Here is a 25,417-nt window from a genome sequence, read left to right as displayed (position 1 = left end):
CTTTTGTTCCCAAGTGATAGCTCTAACAGCGATGAAAGTGTCAGTGACAGTGAATTCAAGGGTTTTCAAGTGAGTGTTACCGAAAAAAGTGCCCAGGATAACGTAAATAGTGACGAAAACCCAGATGACCCACAACCTTCGACCTCTGGTGCTGTGCCGGCTTGTTCACGTTCACGTTCGCCTGTACCAGGACGAAAGAGGAAACTATTTGGTCGTGTACAACACCCTGATGATAGCAGTGATAGTGATAGTGATTTCAAAGTCATTGAAAGCAGTTCTAGTGACAGTGAGAGTGAATATTCCCCAGTGAAGCGCCAGTATGTACGACGTAGCATGCGGTCTGGTAGTGTTTCATATGTTGTTCCAAGGGGAAGGAGAAACTCTGGGAGTACATCCCGTGGCCCAACACCACGACCTGATAGTGAAGATGACGATATTGTAACGATGGGTATGAATGGTGACAGTGAGGGAGGAGGCAGTGGTGGTGATAGTGAGGGTGGCACGGCCCATGTGGCACCATCACCGGGCCACGCTACTAGCCACGCGGCTGACTCAGCAGAACAACCAGCCTCACCCTACCCCACACTGCCACAACCTGCACCACCACAACCTGCACAGCCACAACCACAGCCACAACCACGGTACAATATCCAGACCCCACCAGCAGACCGCATCTGGGATTGGCAGGACGGTGACGAGTTTGTTCCCAGTCCCCATGACTTTGATGAAACACAAAGTGGAATAAAGCCATCTTGTCCACTTGGGAACAATGCCAGTGAACTGGACTGCTTTGAGTTATTCTTCGATGAACCCCTGATGGACATCATTGTCAGGGAAACCAACACATACTGTGAATACACCATGGCAAATACAATTCTCTCACCAAAATCACGGCTACACAAGTGGAAGGAGACAACTGTGGCAGAGATGTACCTGTTTTTTGCCACAATAATGCTTATGCCACATGTGTATAAGCACACTGTCATCACATACTGGACAACAGATCGCCTGATTTCAACTCCAGGTTTTAGTGACATTATAGGTGTCAATCGTTTCCTGATACTGTTGCGTATGTTACACTTTTCAGACAAAACCAGGCCTGACAGAAGCGACAGGTTATATAAGATAAGAAATGTGTTTATGTACCTGAAACAAAAGTGCTGCATGTATTTTTATCCCTTCAGGAAGCTTGTTATTGATGAGTCCTTGATTTTATTCAAAGGAAGACTCTCATTCAAGCAATATATACCAAGCAAGAGGAAACGCTTTGGTATAAAGCTATTTGTACTGTGTGATTGCAGAAGTGGTCTTGTTTTAGATATTATTGTGTACACTGGCAGTAATACTTTGAGAGATACCATGAAGTTATTGGGTATCTCTGGTGATGTGGTTCGAACAATGATGGAACCATATCTTGGTAAGGAGCATATGTTATTTACTGATAACTGGTACACAAGCCCCTTACTCAGTGATTTCTTGCGAGTGAACTTGACAGACGTGTGTGGCACAGTGCATGGTAATCGCAAACATATGCCAAGGTTCGACGCTGGCACTCGCAGAGGTGAGGTGCAAGCCTTTGCTGCCAATGACATCATGGCATTTCGGTGGCATGACAAACGTGATGTCACATTGTTGACATCAGTTCACACAAACGAAATGGTACCCAGTGGCAGGGACAACAGAGAGACCAATGAACCCATTCTAAAGCCTGCAGCTGTCATGGACTACAACCTCAATATGCGCTTAGTGGACAAATGTGACATGCAGATTGGGTTTGCAGACTGTGTACGCAAGAGTTATAAGTGGTATATCAAACTTTTTTTCCATCTTGTTGATATCTCTATGCTAAATGCTTATAACATATACAAGTTGAAGACCAACAAAACACCAAAATATGGTGAATTTTGCCTGTCAGTAATCAGACAAATAATTGCAAAGTACAAAGGAGCAACTCCTGCAATAGACCAGCGCCCACAGACGTCATCTCGTTTGAGGCCTGGTGATCACTACCCCATACAACTGCCTCCTACTACTGCCAAGAAAAATGCTCAGAAGAGGTGTTATGTATGTATGCATACCACAAAACGCCCACAAACACGCAGAGACACTCGTTTTATGTGTGAGGAGTGTGAAGTGCCCCTCTGCATATACCCATGTTTCAAAGAGTTCCACAAGCTGCAGCAGTTCTAGGAACGTGGTTAGTGACTGTACATATGTATATATATTATGGAACAATAGTAATAAACATTGTTTTGTATTGTTTGTTTGTGTAAACAAAGAGTATACACAAACTAATAGTGATAAAGTTTGTTCTGTTATTGTGTTGTAAATAATGAGTGTATATTTGAACAATGCACCTTACATTGGTCTCACAGGCCACATAAGTTACCTGGAAAAGAAAAATATTGAAAAATGCAAGAAACCTTTGAATTAGAGTAAATAAAAGAATACCGGGTGGGCGGCAGTCGCCGCTGTTGCCGTACGCACGTCAATTTCTGCAAACTTTGCGGCTCTATATCTCGGTAAGTACTGATGGCAAAAATTTTTTTTTAGGCTTAAAACACTAGTAAAAATATTCCTAACATTTTCATAAGAAAAAATAATTTTTTTTTTTTTCGAATATTTGGCGACATAGAATGACAGTTTCAGAGAGGGGCCTGAAACAGTCAAAGGGTTAATGCTTGTTTATCGAGTGCAACTGCGAAATTAGCCACCATTTACCTGGAGTTTAACTGGAGAGAGTTCCGGGAGTCAACGCTCCTGTGGCCCGGTCTGTGACCAGGCCTCATGGCCGATCAGAGCCTGATCAACCAGGCTGTTACTGCTGGCTGCACGCAATCCAACGTATGAGCCACAGCCCGGCTGGTCAGGTACTGACTTTAGGTGCTTGTCTAGTGCCTGCTTGAAGACAGCCAGGGGTTTACTGGTAATCCCCCTTATGTATGCTGGGAGGTAGTTGAACAGTACTGGGCCCCTGACACTTTTTGTGTCTCTTAACGTGCTAGTGACACCCCTGCTTTTCATTGGGGGGTGTTGCATCGTCTGCCTAGTCTTCTGCTTTTGTAATGAGTGATTTTCATGTGCAAGTTTGGTACCAGTCCCTCTAGGATTTTCCAGGTGTATATACAGTGGACCCCCGGTTTACGATATTATTTCATTCCAGAAGTATGTTCAGGTGCCAGTACTGAACGAATCTGTTCCCATAAGGAATATTGTGAAGTAGATTAGTCCATTTCAGACCCCCAAACATACACTTACATAATTGGTCGCATTGGGAGGTGATCGTAAACCGGGGGACCACTGTAATCATGTACCTCTCCCGCCTGCGTTTCAGGGAATACAGGTTCAGGAACTTCAAGCGCTCCCAGTAATTGAGGTGTTTTATCTCCGTTATGCGTGCCATGAAGGTTCTCTGTACATTTTCTAGGTCAGCAATTTCACCTGCCTTGAAAGGTGCTGTTAGTGTGCAGCAATATTCCAGCCTAGATAGAACAAGTGACCTGAAGAGTGTCATCATGGGCTTGGCATTCCTAGTTTTGAAGGTTCTCATTATCCATCCTGTCATTTTTCTAGCAGATGCAATTGATACAATGTTATGGTCCTTGAAGGTGAGATCCTCCGACATGGGACCAAAGAAAGAGCTTGTATCAAAATATGAAAGTGGTGTACATGTTGCTGAACTCACCAGGGTGTAGTGGAAGTCCAAATCAACAATCAGTCCCATCCTGGCAAGAATGTGCCTTCTTTAGTGATTAAGGACATGTGTGCAAAGTGGAGTGAGTTGCAGTTTTGCGGAGAATTATCACCCTAACAAAACTGTTGCAAACCGTGTCTGCAACATATTCAATGACAATGTCTCATCCCATTTTAGGCAAATCTTAAAGAGATGCCAGAAACAGGCCTCTCTGGACAGATTTTTTTGTGCAACAGGGGTGCAGTGACTTACCCTGTACCACTCTCTAATATATCCTTACCTCACCTATGGTATCTGTGCCTGGGGCTCAACCACTGCCAACTACCTTAGACCCTTAATAATCCAACAAAAAGCTGCTGTGCGGGTGATAACCAGCTCCTGTGCTAGACAGCACACCCCACCACTTTTCAAAAGACTCAACTTGCTAAATATACAAGACATACACTCTTATTATTGTGCCTACTACATATACATAACTTTAAACTCCACTGTAAACCCTCCCCTAAAACTACTCGACAGTTACAACAGAATGCACAGTCACAATACAAGGCATAAGGTACTTTTCAACATCCCTCGAATAAGACTCTCACTATGCAAGAACACTATGCACATAAAAGGCCTGAAGATCTGGAACTTGCTACCGGAACAGGTCAAGGATCCCCAGACAGCTTATAAATTTAGGACACTGCTAAAAAATCATCTTATCTCACAATATTAACCAAATCAACCAAACATCTACTGACTAGTTTTATCATGTGACCTCCTGGCTTTTAATTCAGCCATTCCATAAAATATTACCACCTGCATCATTCCTTGTAAATTAGATTTTGTACTAAGTATACATAAGATTTATTAGTCCAAATAAGATTGCAAAATGGCTAACCACTATTCCATGTTTAGTTTTAAGTATAATTACTATGTACTATTCTCTTATCTAGTTTTAATTAGTTACAATGTATTAGGATTAGTTTGCCCGAAATGCCTCGGCATGATAGTGGCTATCTTTGTACTTAACAAATCAAAATTGTAATTACACATTGTAACCTTTACAAAGAAATAAACTTATTATTATTATTATTATTATTATTATTATTATTATTATTATTATTATTATTATTGGTTTAGAAAGACACGTAAGCAAACACTATAACATATTTATTAGAAAACGTTTCGGTCCTGGGACCTTGATCACTTCTAACATACAAAGGTAGAAAGACATTATATATAGGCGGAGAGTGAGATGTGATGCACGTGACCTGAGGAATGTCATAAGAACATAGGAATGGAAGAACACTGTAGAAGGCCTACTGGCCCATGCGAGGGAGGTCCTTATCAAAACAACCTCTACCTATGATGAGGATGGGTAGACGATGAAATCATGTGACTCCTGTGTTGTTGGGTTGGTGCTGCTTAAGTATCATGTATGCCAATGTTTTTGAAATTTTGTAGTTTCCAGTGTTGCGTTCTATAGTGTCGGTGACGGCGATTAGTGAGGCTTCTAGGCACCGTCGGCGTCTGAGGTCTGGTTCGGTGAGAACGAGTTGTGCCTCGTTCCAGTTCATCAAATGCCCCGTGGAGTCTCTGTGGAGGACACAGGCGTAACTTACATCGTCTCTGTTAGAGGCATTTCGATGCTCATTCAGGCGGACTGCAAGATTTCTGCCTGTCTCGCTACGAAATGCCTGTTTCACTACGAAACGCAGCCCCACACCTCTAACTTCTACAGCAGGCGTCTACACTATCCCCTGTGGGTTCTGTCCCAAGAAATATGTAGGCGAGACAGGCAGAAATCTTGCAGTCCGCCTGAATGAGCATCGAAATGCCTCTAACAGAGACGATGTAAGGTACGCCTGTGTCCTCCACAGAGACTCCACGGGGCATTTGATGAACTGGAACGAGGCACAACTAATATGATATTACATCAGTGAATCCTTGGTGTTTGCCACACTGTTTGCTCTAGCTGGTGCTCATTTTAACTGATTTTCCTACAAGGTATTAAGTGGTCCCAGATTTTTTAACCCTCTGACTGTTTTGGTCGTATATATACGTCTTACGAGCCGCCGTTTTTGACGTATATATACTCATAAATTCTAGTGGCTTCAAATCAAACAGGAGAAAGCTGGTAGGCCCACATGTGAGAGAATGGGTCTGTGTGGTCAGTGTGCACCATATAAAAAAATCCTGCAGCATGCAGTGCATAATGAGAAAAAAAAACTCCGACCATTTTTTTTAATTAAAATGCCAACTTTGTGGTCTATTTTCGTATAGTATTTATGGTTGTATTCTCGTTCTCTTGGACTCATTTGATAGAATGGAAAACCTATTATAGAAATAGAGGTGATTTTGATTGGTTTTACTATGAAAAGAACCTTGAAATGGAGCTCAAAGTAGGGGAAATGTTTGATTTTTGCCGATGTTCAAAAGTAAACAAATGATGTCATTTTCCAATAAATGTCCAAGTAGCCATTCTAATATGCAGACATGAATGGGTTGACATTATTTATACAATTATTACAATATTGCAGTAGTCTGCATAACAGTAAATCTTCTATTTTGTTTGTTTGAATAAAAATTCAAAATAGAAAGCAAGAGTAATATCAGAGGGGCCTGGAGACATGACTGATTAACAAAGAAAATGTTATTTTACAGCCAGGAATGTCTGCATTGTTCATTCTGGAGCCTATTTTGAAATTGTCATATTTTTTAAATTTTCGTGAAATTGGCCAAATTACAAATTTCTGACCATGTTATTGGGTGGTTGAAATCGGTAAATGGCCAGTTTCTTGTACTCAATCAATAGAAAAAATGGAGTTCTAAAGAAATAGCTATGAGTTTGGTCGAATGGAACAATGGAATTAGCCGAAAATAGGACTCAAAGTGGACGAAACTGCCGATTCATAAATATCACCAAGGTCGCTAACTTCACAAGAGCATAATTTCGTCACTTTTCCATCAAATTTCGTTCTTTTGGTGTCATTACAATTGGGAAAAGATTCTCTATCATTTCATAAGAAAAATAATGGGGGGGAATTTTTTGACACCAGGAGACACCTCAGGATATGGGGTTGTGTCAGTCAAGGGGTTAATATGGTGCACACCGAGTGTTAAGACCCATTCTATGCTTACCAGGCATCTCAGGCCAATCGTGCCAAATTTGGAGGCAGGAAAAATAAAACGTATATATACGTTTGGGGCAGTAGCAGTAAGAACTTATATATATGTTTGGACCGTTTACTGGTTAATCTTTTCACTGTCCAGACCCATGAACTGAAAATTTATCTCGTTTTTGTTTTTTTTTAATATTTTTTCTTCTGAAATGGTAGAAAACATTTTACTGAAGGTAATGACTTCAAAAGTACAAATTTAATGGAAAACTTACAGAATCATGCAGACACAAAGTAAGGGATCTCAGCACAATTTGCGTGTTGGCAATTTCACCCACTGAGTTCTATTTTCAGCTAATTCTTGTTCCATTTGACCAAATTCTTAGTTATTTTACTAGTGTGCCTTCTATTCTATCTATGGAGTATAAGAAACCTCCTATTCTACTATTTCATCTATTCTATAAAGTGCACAGAAGTCAGCAATTTGGCCAAGTTTACATAAAATTAAGAAATAAAAAAAAAGAGTAAAATAAAAAATGTAAACATTCCTGGCACTAAAACAACATTTTCTCTGATCATTAGTCACACAAAAATAGAAGACTTATTCTATTTCTCAGATAATGAAATATAACCTGGAAAGATTGGCCATGATTTACAGCATCTCAATAATCTAATATTTCTGCTACTTTGAGCTCAGTTTCAAGCTACTTTCGGTCCTGAAACCAATGAAAATCATTTCCATTTCAGTAGTATGTCTTCCATTCTATCAAATGATACCAAGAAACAGCCATTAAAATCATAAAAACCATCTGAGAAAATATATCAAAATCACTATTTTAAACCATACAGTAGGTTGGTAGACAGCAACCACCCAGGGAAGTACTACCGTCCTGCCAGATAACTGTGAAACAGAAACCTGTAACTGTTTTGCATGATGGTAGGATTGCTGGTTTCTTTTTCTGTCTCATAAACACGCTAGATAACAGGGATATCTTGCTATTCCTACTTACAATTTGGTCACACTTCACAGACACACACAGGCATATATATATACATACATCTAGGTTTTTCTCCTTTTTCTAAATAGTTCTTGTTCTTCTTTATTTCTTCTATTGTCCATGGGGAAGTGGAAAAGAATCTTTCCTCCGTAAGCCATGCGTGTTGTATGAGGCGACTAAAATGCCGGGAGCAATGGGCTAGTAACCCCTTCTCCTGTAGACATTTACTAAAAAAAGAGAAGAAGAAAAACTTTATAAAACTAGGATGCTTGAATGTGCATGGATGTAGTGCGGATGACACGAAACAGATGATTGCTGATGTTATGAATGAAAAGAAGTTGGATGTCCTGGCCCTAAGCGAAACAAAGCTGAAGGGGGGTAGGGGAGTTTCGGTGGGGGGAAATAAATGGGATTAAATCTGGAGTATCTGAGAGAGTTAGAGCAAAGGAAGGGGTAGCAGTAATGTTGAAGGATCAGTTATGGAAGGAGAAAAGAGAATATGAATGTGTAAATTCAAGAATTATGTGGATTAAAGTAAAGGTTGGATGCGAAAAGTGGGTCATAATAAGCGTGTATGCACCTGGAGAAGAGAGGAATGTAGAGGAGAGAGAGAGATTTTGGGAGATGTTAAGTGAATGTATAGGAGCCTTTGAACCAAGTGAGAGAGTAATTGTGGTAGGGGACCTGAATGCTAAAGTAGGAGAAGCTTTTAGAGAGGGTGTGGTAGGTAAGTTTGGAGTGCCAGGTGTAAATGATAATGGGAGCCCTTTGATTGAACTTTGTACACAAAGGGGTTTAGTTATAAGTAATACATATTTTAAGAAAAAGAGGATAAATAAGTATACAAGATATGATGTAGGGCGAAATGACAGTAGTTTGTTGGATTATGTATTGGTAGATAAAAGACTGTTGAGTAGACTTTAGGATGTACATGTTTATAGAGGGGCCACAGATATATCAGATCACTTTCTAGTTGTAGCTACACTGAGAGTAAAAGGTAGATGGGATACAAGGAAAATAGAAGCATCAGGGAAGAGAGAGGTGAAGGTTTATAAACTAAAAGAGGAGGCTGTTAGGGTAAGATATAAACAGCTATTGGAGGATAGATGGGCTAATGAGAGCATAGGCAATGGGGTCGAAGAGGTATGGGGTAGGTTTAAAAATGTAGTGTTAGTGTGTTCAGCAGAAGTTTGTGGTTACAGGAAAGTGGGTGCGGGAGGGAAGAGGAGCGATTGGTGGAATGATGTAAAGAGAGTAGTAAGGGAGAAAAAGTTAGCATATGAGAAGTTTTTACAAAGTAGAAGTGATGCAAGGAGGGAAGAGTATATGGAGAAAAAGAGAGAGGTTAAGAAAGTGGTGAAGCAATGTAAAAAGAGAGCAAATGAGAGAGTGGGTGAGATGTTATCAACAAATTTTGTTGAAAATAAGAAAAAGTTTTGGAGTGAGATTAACAAGTTAAGGAAGTTGAAGATTGAGACACTTATGCAGCATATGGGAATCTTTATTCAGGAAACGTTTCGCCACACAGTGGCTTCATCAGTCCAATACAAAGAGGAAGGCGTAAGGAGAGGAGGAGAATGAGGTAATCAGTCCCTCAACCTGGAGTCGATGTGTTCAGTCCATCAATCTTGTAGAATGTACAGCATAGGGCCGTAGAAGTGGCTTATATACTGTAGTGAGGTGACGTGAAGCAGATGGAGGCGGGGTCATAGTGGTACCATCCACTAGTCGAAGTAGGTCTTCGTCCAAAGGTTGAACAAGTGTTGAAGAATTCTTTGTAACAAGATCCCATGATGCTGCAGTGTCTGACAGTTGTGATGAATGGTTTGAAAAACCGACAAGTTGAAGATTGAGACACTTATGCAGCATATGGGAATCTTTATTCAGGAAACGTTTCGCCACACAGTGGCTTCATCAGTCCAATACAAAGAGGAAGGCGTAAGGAGAGGAGGAGAATGAGGTAATCAGTCCCTCAACCTGGAGTCGATGTGTTCAGTCCATCAATCTTGTAGAATGTACAGCATAGGGCCGTAGAAGTGGCTTATATACTGTAGTGAGGTGACGTGAAGCAGATGGAGGCGGGGTCATAGTGGTACCATCCACTAGTCGAAGTAGGTCTTCGTCCAAAGGTTGAACAAGTGTTGAAGAATTCTTTGTAACAAGATCCCATGATGCTGCAGTGTCTGACAGTTGTGATGAATGGTTTGAAAAACCGACAAGTTGAAGATTGAGACACTTATGCAGCATATGGGAATCTTTATTCAGGAAACGTTTCGCCACACAGTGGCTTCATCAGTCCAATACAAAGAGGAAGGCGTAAGGAGAGGAGGAGAATGAGGTAATCAGTCCCTCAACCTGGAGTCGATGTGTTCAGTCCATCAATCTTGTAGAATGTACAGCATAGGGCCGTAGACGTGGCTTATATACTGTAGTGAGGTGACGTGAAGCAGATGGAGGCGGGGTCATAGTGGTACCATCCACTAGTCGAAGTAGGTCTTCGTCCAAAGGTTGAACAAGTGTTGAAGAATTCTTTGTAACAAGATCCCATGATGCTGCAGTGTCTGACAGTTGTGATGAATGGTTTGAAAAACTGACAAGTTGAAGATTGAGACACTTATGCAGCATATGGGAATCTTTATTCAGGAAACATTTCGTCACACAGTGGCTTCATCAGTCCAATACAAAGAGGAAGGCGTAAGGAGAGGAGGAGAATGAGGTAATCAGTCCCTCAACCTGGAGTCGATGTGTTCAGTCCATCAATCTTGTAGAATGTACAGCATAGGGCCGTAGACGTGGCTTATATACTGTAGTGAGGTGACGTGAAGCAGATGGAGGCGGGGTCATAGTGGTACCATCCACTAGTCGAAGTAGGTCTTCGTCCAAAGGTTGAACAAGTGTTGAAGAATTCTTTGTAACAAGATCCCATGATGCTGCAGTGTCTGACAGTTGTGATGAATGGTTTGAAAAACTGACAAGTTGAAGATTGAGACACTTATGCAGCATATGGGAATCTTTATTCAGGAAACATTTCGTCACACAGTGGCTTCATCAGTCCAATACAAAGAGGAAGGCGTAAGGAGAGGAGGAGAATGAGGTAATCAGTCCCTCAACCTGGAGTCGATGTGTTCAGTCCATCAATCTTGTAGAATGTACAGCATAGGGCCGTAGACGTGGCTTATATACTGTAGTGAGGTGACGTGAAGCAGATGGAGGCGGGGTCATAGTGGTACCATCCACTAGTCGAAGTAGGTCTTCGTCCAAAGGTTGAACAAGTGTTGAAGAATTCTTTGTAACAAGATCCCATGATGCTGCAGTGTCCGACAGTTGTGATGAAGCCACTGTGTGGCGAAACGTTTCCTGAATAAAGATTTCCATATGCTGCATAAGTGTCTCAATCTTCAACTTGTCGGTTTTTCAAACCATTCATCACAACTGTCAGACACTGCAGCATCATGGGATCTTGTTACAAAGAATTCTTCAACACTTGTTCAACCTTTGGACGAAGACCTACTTCGATTAGTGGATGGTACCACTATGACCCCGCCTCCATCTGCTTCACGTCACCTCACTACAGTATATAAGCCACGTCTACGGCCCTATGCTGTACATTCTACAAGATTGATGGACTGAACACATCGACTCCAGGTTGAGGGACTGATTACCTCATTCTCCTCCTCTCCTTACGCCTTCCTCTTTGTATTGGACTGATGAAGCCACTGTGTGGCGAAACGTTTCCTGAATAAAGATTCCCATATGCTGCATAAGTGTCTCAATCTTCAACTTGTCGGTTTTTCAAACCATTCATCACAAGTTAAGGAAGCCTAGAGAACAAATGGATTTGTCAGTTAAAAATAGGAGAGGAGAGTTATTAAATGGAGAGTTAGAGGTATTGGGAAGATGGAGGGAATATTTTAAGAAATTGTTAAATGTTGATGAAGATAGGGAAGCTGTGATTTCGTGTATAGGGCAAGGAGGAATAACATCTTGTAGGAGTGAGGAAGAGCCAGTTGTAAGTGTGAGGGAAGTTCGTGAGGCAGTAGGTAAAATGAAATGGGGTAACGCAGCCGGGACTGATGGGATAAAGATAGAAATGTTAAAAGCAGGTGGGGATATAGTTTTGGAGTGGTTGGTGCAATTATTTAATAAATGTATGGAAGAGGGTAAGGTACCTAGGGGTTGGCAGAGAGCATGCATAGTTCCTTTGTATAAAGGCAAAGGGGACAAAAGAGAGTGCAAAAATTATAGGGGGATAAGTCTGTTGAGTTCTCCATGGGGAAGTGGAACAGAATTCTTCCTCCATAAGCCATGCGTGTTGTAAGAGGCAACTAAAATGCCGGGAGCAAGGGGCAAGTAACCCTTTCTCCTGTATATATTACTAAATGTAAAAGGAGAAACTTTCGTTTTTTCTTTTGGGCCACCCCGCCTCGGTGGGATACGGCCGGTGTGTTGAAAGAAAGAAGTCTGTTGAGTATACCTGGTAAAGTGCATGGTAGAGTTATTATTGAAAGAATTAAGAGTAAGACGGAGAATAGGATAGCAGATGAACAAGGAGGCTTTAGGAAAGGTAGGGGGTGTGTGGACCAGGTGTTTACATTGAAACATGTAAGTGAACAGTATTTAGATAAGGCTAAAGAGGTCTTTGTGGCATTTATGGATTTGGAAAAGGCGTATGACAGGGTGGATAGGGGGGCAATGTGGCAGATGTTGCAGGTGTATGGTGTAGGAGGTAGGTTACTGAAAGCAGTGAAGAGTTTTTACGAGGATAGTGAGGCTCAAGTTAGAGTATGTAGGAAAGAGGGAAATTATTTCCCAGTAAAAGTAGGCTTTAGACAAGGATGTGTGATGTCACCGTGGTTGTTTAATATATTTATAGATGGGGTTGTAAGAGAAGTAAATGCAAGGGTCTTGGCAAGAGGCGTGGAGTTAAAAGATAAAGAATCACATAAAGTGGGAGTTGTCACAGTTGCTCTTTGCTGATGACACTGTGCTCTTGGGAGATTCTGAAGAGAAGTTGCAGAGATTGGTGGATGAATTTGGTACAGTATGCAAAAGAAGAAAATTAAAAGTGAATACAGGAAAGAGTAAGGTTATGAGGATAACAAAAAGATTAGGTGATGAAAGATTGGATATCAGATTGGAGGGAGAGAGTATGGAGGAGGTGAATGTATTCAGATATTTGGGAGTGGACGTGTCAGCGGATGGGTCTATGAAAGATGAGGTGAATCATAGAATTGATGAGGGGAAAAGGGTGAGTGGTGCACTTAGGAGTCTGTGGAGACAAAGAACTTTGTCCTTGGAGGCAAAGAGGGGAATGTATGAGAGTATAGTTTTACCAATGCTCTTATATGGGTGTGAAGCATGGGTGATGAATGTTGCAGCGAGGAGAAGGCTGAGGCAGTGGAGAAGTCATGTCTGAGGGCAATGTGTGGTGTGAATATAATGCAGAGAATTCGTAGTTTGGAAGTTAGGAGGAGGTGCGGAATTACCAAAACTGTTGTCCAGAGGGCTGAGGAAGGGTTGTTGAGGTGGTTCGGACATGTAGAGAGAATGGAGCGAAACAGAGTGACTTCAAGAGTGTATCAGTCTGTAGTGGAAGGAAGGCGGGGTAGGGGGTCGGCCTAGGAAAGGTTGGAGGGAGGGGGTAAAGGAGGTTTTGTGTGCAAGGGGCTTGGACTTCCAGCAGGCATGCGTGAGCATGTTTGATAGGAGTTAATGGAGACAAATGGTTTTTAATACTTGACGTGCTGTTGGAGTGCGAGCAAAGTAACATTTATGAAGGGGTTCAGGGAAACCGGCAGGCCGGACTTGAGTCCTGGAGATGGGAAGTACAGTGCCTGCACTCTGAAGGAGGGGTGTTAATGTTGCAGTTTAAAAACTGTAGTGTAAAGCACCCTTCTGGCAAGACAGTGATGGAGTGAATGACGGTGAAAGTTTTTCTTTTTCGGGCCACCCTGCCTTGGTGGGAATCAGCCAGTGTGATAATAAAAATAAAAAAACACACGATCAGTTTTATTTTTCCCATCATGCACCGCATGAGGGAAAATTTTTTTTTATACATATGCTGCACACTCACTGCACAGACTCATTCTCTCATATCTAGGCCAAACTTTACTGCTGGCAGCTTATCTGAGTGAGCTGAGCTTATGCTGAAGAACTACATCAGAGACCTTGGCCTCAATGCTGTTGTTCTACATGACAGAACCATCAAACTCATAAGATCCATGAGCCTGTGCTTCTTGGTCATGGCTAGTAGCATTACCTGGGTTACTCAAGTGAATTAAGCATTTACAGTCCTCTATATTGTTTGAATTATCATTCATACATAATGGATCCCTACTGTCAATTTAAATAACAATAACCCTTATCTAGATTACATTTTGATTAATTTGTCCAATTAATTACTGGGTGTCAAGCTCTCTATCTCAAACTGACTAGTCATTCTAAAAATTATTTATCTTGGATCTAAACATAGTCGAGAACAGCAGTTCTTAATTGAGAAGAAAAGCACAAACTCATTGCAAAAATAAGGAATGTGTTGTGTATTTGCAATTTGCTCCTTAAACTAGTTTCTCAATTTACCTATTTAAATAAAGAAGACTTTTTTAATTTTTGCATTTAGAATTTTATATGAAGGAAGGAGGGAAGCACAGAAATAAGAACCAACTGTGAAAGGGGGAAAGCCCAAAAAGAGGTTTAGAACCACTGGTCTAGACCAATACATAACTACCTATTCCAGAAGCATTTAGGATCCTGGGGAGCTAATCCCTTGGGGTTATAATTAGATAGACTGTGTGGAGTTTAAGAGACAGTGAAGGAACCCTTGACCCTAAAAAAATAAGTCAGGTTTGATCCAAGATCAGTGAGACACAAGTTTCCCGTATTAGTTAGTACTTTTGAACCTGGATAATATTCAGGGTCAGATGTCAGGTTCCTCATGAAAGGATGACCTTTGAACAGACTCAGATGTGCCAGAATTCCCTATAAGTGGCTTCCAAGTTTAGATAACATGGACTGTGCTGACGAGTAGTAAATTAGAATACAAAATTAGCTAATATGCTCACTTGTACAGATATTAGGAAAATTACCCTTGGCATTGACTCTACTATTGATATCTTTAAAAAGAGTGAGTAGAGAGAAGTGGCTTTTGGCATACAGTGTGCCACTGAGGAGTAAGCAACATAACATTTATTTAGGAATTTAGGGTAACTGGCAAACTAGATTCAAATTCTGGTGGTGAGAAGTATGGCTCCTGCACTCTAAAGACTGGATGCTGATGTTGCAGCTCAGAAGGTTGTTTGAATCTTGATGTCCATGAATTTCTAGCAATTTTGGCAATTCGTAGCCATCTTGATAGGCATAAACTGATTAATGAATCTCAACACGGTTTTACCAAGGGGCGTTCCTGTCTTACGAATTTACTTTTTTCGTTAAGGTGTTTGAGGAGGTAGATCATGCTAATGAATATGATATTGTGTATATGGACTTCAGTAAGGCTTTCGATAGAGTTCCACAGCAGAAACTTTTGAGGAAACTTAAGACACACAGAATAGGAGGAGATATTTTTTCCTGGATAGAGGCGTGGTTGACAAATAGGCAGCAAAGAGTTTGCATAAAAGGGGAGCAATCAGAATGGGGGCATGTCACAAGTAGTGTTCCACATGGGTCAGTGTTGGGGCCCCTTGTTGTTCACAATTTACATGAACGATATAGACGAGGGAATAAATAGCGACATAAGCAAATTTGCTGATGACACCAAAATACGCTGTCCAATTCATTCTATTGAGGACATTAGTGCACTCCAGGATGATTTGAATAGACTGATGCAGTAGTCAGAGAAGTGGCTGATGCAGTTTAATACAGATAAATGCAAAGTGCTAAATGTTGGACAGGACAATAACCATGCCACTTATAAACTGAATAGTGTAGATCTTAATACTACTGATTGTGAAAAGGATTTAGGAGTTCTGGTTAGCAGTAATCTGAAACAAAGACAACAGTGCATAAGTGTTTGCAATAAAGCTAACAGAATCCTTGGCTTCATATCAAGAAGTATAAACAATGGAAGTCCTCAGGTTGTTCTTCAACTCTAAATATCCTTGGTTAGGCCTCATTCAGATTATGCAGCACAGTTCTGGTCACCATATTACAGAATGGATATAAATGCACTGGAAAATGTACAGAGGAGGATGACAAAGTTGATCCCATGTATCAGAAATCTTCCCTATGAGGATAGACTGAGGGCCCTGAATCTGCACTCTCTAGAAAGGCATAGAATTAGGGGGGGATATGATTGAGGTGTATAAATGAAATACAGGAATAAATAAAGGGGATGTAAATAGCGTGCTGAAAATATCCAGCCAAGACAGGACTCGCAGCAATGGCTTCAAGTTGGAAAAGTTCAGATTCAGGAAGGATATAGGAAAGCACTGGTTTGGTAATCGAGTTGTGGATGAGTGGAACAAACTCCTGAGTACCGTCATAGACGCTAAGACGTTGTGTAGTTTTAAAAATAGGTTGGATACATATGCGAGTGGGTGTGGGTGGGTGTGAGTTGGCCCTGACTAGCTTGGGCTACCAGGTCTGGTCTGTCCTCCTTCCTTAAGTGGAAGTGACCTGACTAGGTGGTCATTGTTCTAGGCCAGGGGGGGGGGAGGCATGGACCTGCTTTGCATGGGTCAGTAGGCCTGTTGCAGTGTTCCTTCTTTCTTATGTTCTTAAATGAGTGATGGTGAATGAGTTTCCCACTCTGGACCACACCTCACTTTGGTAGGGAAAACAGTCAACATATGTATACAGTAAACCCTATATATAACAGACCTTGATATAACACCTATTTTCAAGTAAATAACAAAATTGCAAATTGCACTTCTAACTCCTTTAATTTCAATGTTTATTTGCAATATAACTACAAATTGTACACAGTATTATTTTAGGTATAAAGTAGAGTAACTGAGCATTTTTTTTTTTTAATATTCTGAGTTAATGGACATTCAGGGAATCTAGCCTCCCCTGTCCCTCCCACCAATTACTCCATTATATGGAGGATTTGCTGTATAATGTTAAAAAATTCATTTAAAATTAGTATACATATGATGCAGAATTTCCAGGGACAATGAAGTACTAGCTCTGGCATTTGCCGTTAGAGCTGACTTTCATCCATTCTTCTCATCTAGCTTTCTGACAAAATCTTCATAATAAACTTTCTCAAAAATTCTCACAAAGGACTTCAAAATGTGAAATCCAAGACTTCGTCTCTTTACCTTCCTAAGAGTCAGGAACTCCAAGTAACTTAATGAAAGTATGAACTAGAAAATATATTTATTAAATGCTCAATATGATCACTAACACCTTTTTCATTAAAATGCACTGCTGATCTTCATGTCCATGCACTCTTGAGTCTTACCTCTTGATATGGGCCCACACTAGGTAGCTTTGAAGGATCATCCGGGTAAAGGAATGCATGACAAGTGGTGCACAAAGGTTGACCAAAATTGGGACCATAGAAGCCACTGCAGTGAAAACATGAATCATTCTGAAAGATAAGGAATAAAATCAGAACTAGAAAAATCATATCTAAAGACAATATCCATGAATACTTCTTGAAAAACATTGAAAGCAATTAGAAAATGTGATTGTAGTGTCATTTTATTTGTTAAACACTAATGCACAAATAGTAAAAAAAATAATTCATGAAACATGAATTATTATTATTATTACTAGAGTTTTTCTGTAACACACTGGTCATCTCCCACAGAGGTATGATGACCCTAGAAAAGAAAAACACTTATCATCATTCACTCCATCACTTTCTTGCAAGAGGTGTGCCAATACTACAGTTCAGATGTCCCTCCTAACTGTAGTATCCAGCTTCCTTCAGAGTGCAGGTACTGTACTTCCCACCTCCAGGATTCTAAGTCCAGCTAACTGGTTTCTCTAAATCCCTTAATAAATGTTACCCTTCTCACACTCCAACAGCACATCAAGCCATAAAAACCATCTGCCTCCACTCCAATCTAACACACTCACACACACTTGTTGGATGTCAAAGCTCATCACATACAAAATAACCTTTACCAACCACTCCTAGAATGACCCACACCCCCACCTTCCCTCCAACAGAGATTTATACACCCTCCAAGTCATCCTATTTTGCTCTGTCCTCTCTAAACATTCAAATTACCTCAACAATCCCTCCTCAACTCTCTGGACACTTTTAGTAACCCTGCACTTCATTCTAGTCTCAAAACTACAAATTCTCTATATAATATTCACACCACATATTGCTCTCAAACATGACATGTCCACTGCCTTCAGCCTCCTAGCTCCAACATTTACAATCCATTCTTTACATCCATATACATAAGTGTTATTGCCACTATATGCTCATACATTTCCCTTTTTGCCTCCATGGATAACATTCTCTGTCCCCACACATGGCTCAATGTGACATTATTCTGTATGGGAAAAATAGCTTTGGTTGTCGTCCATTCTGGTTATCGAACTGACATCTGGAACAAATTAAGTTCAACAACCAAGGCTCCACAGTGTGTGTGTGTATATATATATATATATATATATATACAGTGAACCCCCACGTTTCAGCTGCCGAGACTTTCGTGAAATCCGACTTTCGGCAACTTTTTTTCGTCAAAATATAGCCTCGTGGTTCATGATTGACCTCGTGATTCAGCGACCATCTGGAATGCATCTGAGTGGCATCCCAGCATCAGTGCCACAAAGCCAGTCTCCTGCACCATTCGACAGGTTGCCATTGTATATCAGTGAGTGACCATCATCGCACGCATTCATATGATGCATTTCATAATATTCCATTCTTTTTTGTGCTTCCAACTGCTAAATAAGTCACCATGGGCCCAAAGAAAGCTAGTGCCAGCCCTTTGGTAAAGAAAGTGAGAAACACGATCAAATTAAAGAAAGAAATCATTGAAAAATATGAAAGTGGAGTGCATGTTTCAGAGCTTGCCAAGATGTATGGCAAACACCATTCAACCATCACTTCGATCGTTGTGATGGGAAAGGAAATCAAGGAAGCTGTTGCTCAAAAATGAGACAAATACTCGAAGAAGTGGAGAAGTTATTGTTGGTGTGGATTACCCAAAAACAGTTAGCAGGAGATAGTGTTATGCAGCCCATAATTTGTGAAAAGGCAAAGCAGTTGCATGACGATCTCGTAAAGAAAATGCCTGCAATGAGTGCTGATGTTTGTGATTTTAAGGCCAGCAATGGCTGGTTTGAGAGATTTAAGAAGTGTAGTGGCATACACAGTGTGGTAATGCATGGTGAGGCTACAAGTTCTAACAAAAATGCAGCTGAAAAATATGTTAAAGAATTCAAGGGGTACATAGGGGCTGAACAGTTCAAACCCCAACAAGTATTCAATTGTGACGAAACAGGCCTGTTTTGGAAGAAAATGCCAAAGAGGACCTACATCACGCAGGAGGAAATGGCACTGCCAGGACACAAGCCTATGAAAAACAGGCTAACTCTCATGTTTTGTAGTAATACTAGTGGAGATTGCAAAGTAAAGCCTTTACTGGTGTATCACTCTGAAAATCCCAGAGTGTTCAAGAAAAACAGTGTCGCCAAGAGTAAATTGTGTGTGATGTGGAAGGCTAACAGTAAGGCATGAGTCACAAGGAAAATTTTCCTTGATTGGTTCAATGAAGTGTTTGGCCCCAGTGTGAAGAAATACCTCCTGGAAAATAAACTGGAACTCAAGTGCCTCCTGGTAATGGACAATGCTCCTGCTCATCCTCCAGACTTGGAAGAGCAAATGGTGCAGGAGTTTCATTTCATCACAGTGAAGTTCTTGCCCCCTAATACCACTCCTCTCCTCCAGCAGGTCATTTCAAACTTCAAAAAACTGTACACCAAAGCAGAGTTTAAAAAGTGCTTTGAAGTGACCTCCGACACTGAATTGACCCTAAGAGAGTTCTGGAAAGATCACTTCAATATCCTCCATTGCATAAACCTTAAAGGTAAGGCTTGGGAGGGAGTGACTTCCAGGACTTTGAACTCTGCTTGGGGAAAACTGTGGCCACAATGAGTACAAGAGAGGGATTTTGAAGGGTTTGGGGCTTACTCTGAGAAGCCTATGCCTTCAAATCTAGCAAGAGAAAGCTGGTAGGCCTACATATGAAAGAACGGGTCTGCATTGTCAGTGTGCACAGTATAAAAAAAAATCCTGCATCACACAGTGCACAATGAGAAAAAAAACTAGAGCGTGTTTTTGGTTTAAAACAGCGACTTTGCAGTGTATTTTCATATGGTATTTATGGTTGTATTCTCATTTTCTTGGTGTCATTTTATAGAATGGATGACATATTACAGAAATTGAGATGATTTTGATTGGTTTCACAATGAAAAGTACCTTGAAATTGAGCTCAAAGTAGCAGAAATGTTAGATTTTTGCCAATGTTCAAAAGTAAACAAATCATGCAACTCAATAAATCTTCCATTTACTTAGGTCTTAAAACCTTAAGACAACTAATAACAAATTGATCATCTTGTTATGTTATACATTGTAATGCGACAAATTCACAACTAAATACTTCAAAATCGAAATGTTCAAACTTCAGTGTTTCAAATACTCAATTATACTTAATGCTGTAAATTATTATTTTATTTTATTATCACACTGGCCGATTCCCACCAAGGCAGGGTGGCCCAAAAAAGAAAAACTTTCACAATCATTCACTCCATCACTGTCTTGCCAGAAGGGTGCTTTACACTACAGTTTTTAAACTGCAACATTAACACCCCTCCTTCAGAGAGCAGGCACTGTACTTCCCATCTCCAGGACTCAAGTCCGGCCTGCCGGTTTCCCTGAACCCCTTCATAAATGTTACCCTGCTCACACTCCAACAGCACGTCAAGTATTAAAAACCATTTGTCTCCATTCACTCCTATCAAACACGCTCACGCATGCCTGCTGGAAATCCAAGCCCCTCGCACACAAAACCTCCTTTACCCCTCTCCCTCCAACCTTTCCTAGGCCGACCCCTACCCCGCCTTCCTTCCACTACAGACTGATACACTCTTGAAGTCACTCTGTTTCGCTCCATTCTCTCTACATGTCCGAACCACCTCAACAACCCTTCCTCAGCCCTCTGGACAACAGTTTTGGTAATCCCGCACCTCCTCTTAACTTCCAAACTATGAATTCTCTGCATTATATTCACACCACACATTGCCCTCAGACATGACATCTCCACTGCCTCCAGCCTTCTCCTCGCTGCAACATTCATCACCCATGCTTCACACCCATATAAGAGCGTTGGTAAAACTATACTCTCATACATTCCCCTCTTTGCCTCCAAGGACAAAGTTCTTTGTCTCCACAGACTCCTAAGTGCACAACTCACCCTTTTCCCCTCATCAATTCTATGATTCACTTCATCTTTCATAGACCCATCCGCTGACACGTCCACTCCCAAATATCTGTATACATTCACCTCCTCCATACTCTCTCCCTCCAATCTGATATCCAATCTTTCATCACCTAATCTTTTTGTTATCCTCATAACCTTACTCTTTCCTGTATTCACTTTTAATTTTCTTCTTTTGCACACCCTACCAAATTCATCCACCAATCTCTGCAACTTCTCTTCAGAATCTCCCAAGAGCACAGTGTCATCAGCAAAGAGCAACTGTGACAACTCCCACTTTATGTGTGATTCTTTATCTTTTAACTCCACGCCTCTTGCCAAGACCCTAACATTTACTGCTCTTACAACCCCATCTACAAATATATTAAACAACCACGGTGACATCACACATCCTTGTCTAAGGCCTACTTTTACTGGGAAATAATTTCCCTCTTTCCTACATACTCTAACTTGAGCCTCACTATCCTCGTAAAAACTCTTCACTGCTTTCAGTAACCTACCTCCTACACCATACACCTGCAACATCTGCAACATTGCCCCCCTATCCACCCTGTCATATGCCTTTTCCAAATCCATAAATGCCACAAAGACCTCTTTAACCTTATCTAAATACTGTTCACTTATATGTTTCACTGTAAACACCTGGTCCACACACCCCCTACCTTTCCTAAAGCCTCCTTGTTCATCTGCTATCCTATTCTCCGTCTTACTCTTAATTCTTTCAATAATAACTCTACCATACACTTTACCAGGTATACTCAACAGACTTATCCCCCTATAATTTTTGCACTCTCTTGTGTCCCCTTTGCCTTTATACAAAGGAACTATGCATGCTCTCTGCCAATTCCTAGGTACCTTACCCTCTTCCATACATTTATTAAATAATTGCACCAATCACTCCAAAACTATATCCCCACCTGCTTTTAACATTTCTATCTTTATCCCATCAATCCCGGCTGCCTTACCCCCTTTCATTTTACCTACTGCCTCACGAACTTCCCCCACACTCACAACTGGCTCTTCCTCACTCCTACAAGATGTTATTCCTCCTTGCCCTATACACATAAATTGTTTATGGTAATTTTTACCACTTAATCTATCATTGCTTAGTTAATTTTAAGTTAATTTTAAGCCTGCCCATAATGCTCTGCATACAAGGTTTTGGCATGTACACCCACCTATATTATAATTCCTTGTACAACTATGTATCATGTCCAAATAAAGTATTGTATTGTATTGTATTGTATTGTAAGTGTTTAAATGGTACACATTTCTTTGTCACTAACAGTAAGCTGACCTGAGTTACTTTTAAGTGAGACTATCTTTTCTCTAATCTTATTCCTACAGCAACCTGAAGGTAACCATTTGGGTTGGTTTCTGATTCCTTCACAATGTTACTTTCATATTTTCTTTTGGCATTTCCTATTCCTTTTTGGGCTTCTTTCTTAAACTGAATGTATTGATCATTTAGGTGACCTTTCTCTTTATTTGATAAAAGTGAAAGAGACAAAGCAGTACGAGAAACATCATTAAAGCTGTATGACAGACACTGTTAAGGCTGTAAGACAAACATTATTAAGGCTATAAGACAAACATTATTAAGGCTATAAGACAAACATTGTTAAGGCTATAAGACAAACATTATTAAGGCTGTAAGACAAACATTATTAAGGCAATAAGACAAACATCATTAAGGCTATAAGACAAACATTATTAAGGCAACAACACAAACATTATTAAGGCTATAAGACAAACATCATTAAGGCTATAAGACAAACATCATTAAGGCTATAAGACAAACATTATTAAGGCTATAAGACAAACATTATTAAGGCTATAAGACAAACATCATTAAGGCTATAAGACAAACATCATTAAGGCTATAAGACAAACATTATTAAGGCTATAAGACAAACATTATTAAGGCTATAAGACAAACATTATTAAGGCTATAAGACAAACATTATTAAGGCTATAAGACAAACATTATTAAGGCTATAAGACAAACATTATTAAGGCAATAAGACAAACATTATTAAGGCTATAAGACAAACATTATTAAGGCTATAACACAAACATTAATGAGGCTATAAGACAAACATTATTAAGGCTATAAGACAAACATTATTAAGGCTATAAGACAAACATTATTAAGGCTATAAGACAAACATTAATGAGGCTATAAGACAAACATTATTAAAGCTATAAGACAAACATTATTAAGGCTATAAGACAAACATCATTAAAGCTATAAGACAAACATTATTAAGGCTATAAGACAAACATTATTAAGGCTATAAGACAAACATTATTAAGGCTATAAGACAAACATTATTAAGGCTATAAGACAAACATTATTAAGGCTATAAGACAAACATTAATGAGGCTATAAGACAAACATTAATGAGGCTATAAGACAAACATTATTAAGGCTATAAGACAAACATTAATGAGGCTATAAGACAAACATTATTAAGGATATAAGACAAACATTATTAAGGCTATAAGACAAACATTAATGAGGCTATAAGACAAACATTAATGAGGCTATAAGACAAACATTAATGAGGCTATAAGACAAACATTATTAAGGATATAAGACAAACATTATTAAGGCTATAAGACAAACATTATTAAGGCTATAAGACAAACATTATTAAGGCTATAAGACAAACATTATTAAGGCTATAAGACAAACATTATTAAGGCTATAAGACAAACATTATTAAGGCTATAAGACAAACATCATTAAGGCTATAAGACAAACACCATTAAAGCTATAAGACAAACATCATTAAGGCTATAAGACAAACATCATTAAGGCTATAGGACAAACACCATTAAAGCTATAAGACAAACATTATTAAGGCTATAAGACAAACACCATTAAAGCTATAAGACAAACATTATTAAGGATATAAGACAAACACCATTAAAGCTATAAGACAAACATTATTAAGACTATAAGACAAACATTATTAAGACTATAAGACAAACATTATTAAGACTATAAGACAAACATTATTAAGACTATAAGACAAACATTATTAAGACTATAAGACAAACATTATTAAGACTATAAGACAAACATTATTAAGACTATAAGACAAACATTATTAAGACTATAAGACAAACATTATTAAGGCTATAAGACAAACATTATTAAGACTATAAGACAAACATCATTAAGGCTATAAGACAAACATTATAAGACATGTACTTCACACATGTACTTCAATAAGACTGACCTTGTGTGTGAAGTCCTCAGTGAAGTCCATCATGTCATAGCTCAACACAACAAACAATTATTTACTATTAAAGACCAACAACAACACAATATATTTATCAACAAGCAGTGTTGCCATCAGGGCTGCAACACTTTTATAAAATTATCGTACACAGCTCAACAAATTATCGTTCGTCCACCCATATTATTGTACATAATTATCATTATAAACTGATGATTATGCTATTCTAAACTGTCGTTTCTAATAGCCATTTACATTAAAAGCTGCTTAAATAATCAAAAGAAAAAACTTATTTTCATACAAGGCATATAATTTTGTCATTTAAAATTAAGCTTTGGTTTTAAGCATATAGGCCTACAACATAGAGCCTATGTTATTCGTACATATATTTCATAAAAACCTACCTCTTAGGTATATATATATATATATATATATATATATATATATATATATATATATATATATATATATATATATATATATATATATATATATATATATATATATATATATATATATATATATATATATATATATATATATATATATATATATATACATATATCACAAAATACATCTTTTTTATGTTATAAGGACCCCAGTGTGTTACACTGAGTAATATACACATGTTACTATGCATGGTAATTGTAGTTATGTGTACCTGTACACCAATGAACCTATTTAATCCTCAGTTTCATCCATATTGATAACATGAAGCTCATGAACTGTCAGATGAACACGTCGAGCACTGAAGGACCATCCATTGTAAGTGTTGACCAGTGTTCTGAAGTATTAAGAACATAAGAACGAAGGAACACTGCAGCAGGCCTACTGGCCCATGCGAGGCAGGTCCAAGTCTCCTACCGGCTTAAGCCAATGCACCCAACCTAGTCAGGTCAGGTCACATTGACTTATAGGAGGAACACGGCAACCGACCTGGTAGCACAAGCTATCAGGTCCAACT

The 25,417-nt window shown here is 39.5% G+C and overlaps 1 protein-coding gene across 1 annotated transcript in view; it reads right to left on the bottom strand.

Moving 5' to 3' along the window:
- Nucleotides 1-24,604, bottom strand: part of morgue (modifier of rpr and grim, ubiquitously expressed) — a 152,447-nt gene extending 127,843 nt beyond the window's left edge. Inside the window, exons 1-2 of the mRNA XM_070088886.1 lie at nt 24,454-24,604; nt 17,200-17,328 (exon numbers count right to left, since the gene is read on the bottom strand). Coding sequence (XP_069944987.1) covers nt 17,200-17,328; nt 24,454-24,486 — 162 coding nt within the window. The 5' untranslated portion in view covers nt 24,487-24,604. The remainder of the gene's footprint in view (nt 1-17,199; nt 17,329-24,453) is intronic.
- Between the last annotated feature and the right edge of the window lie 813 nt (nt 24,605-25,417).

Source organism: Cherax quadricarinatus, chromosome 26, assembly GCF_038502225.1.
Source record: "Cherax quadricarinatus isolate ZL_2023a chromosome 26, ASM3850222v1, whole genome shotgun sequence".
NCBI lineage: Eukaryota > Metazoa > Arthropoda > Malacostraca > Decapoda > Parastacidae > Cherax > Cherax quadricarinatus.
Note: the sequence above shows the minus strand (reverse complement) of the source record. Positions and strands in the feature narration are given on the sequence as shown.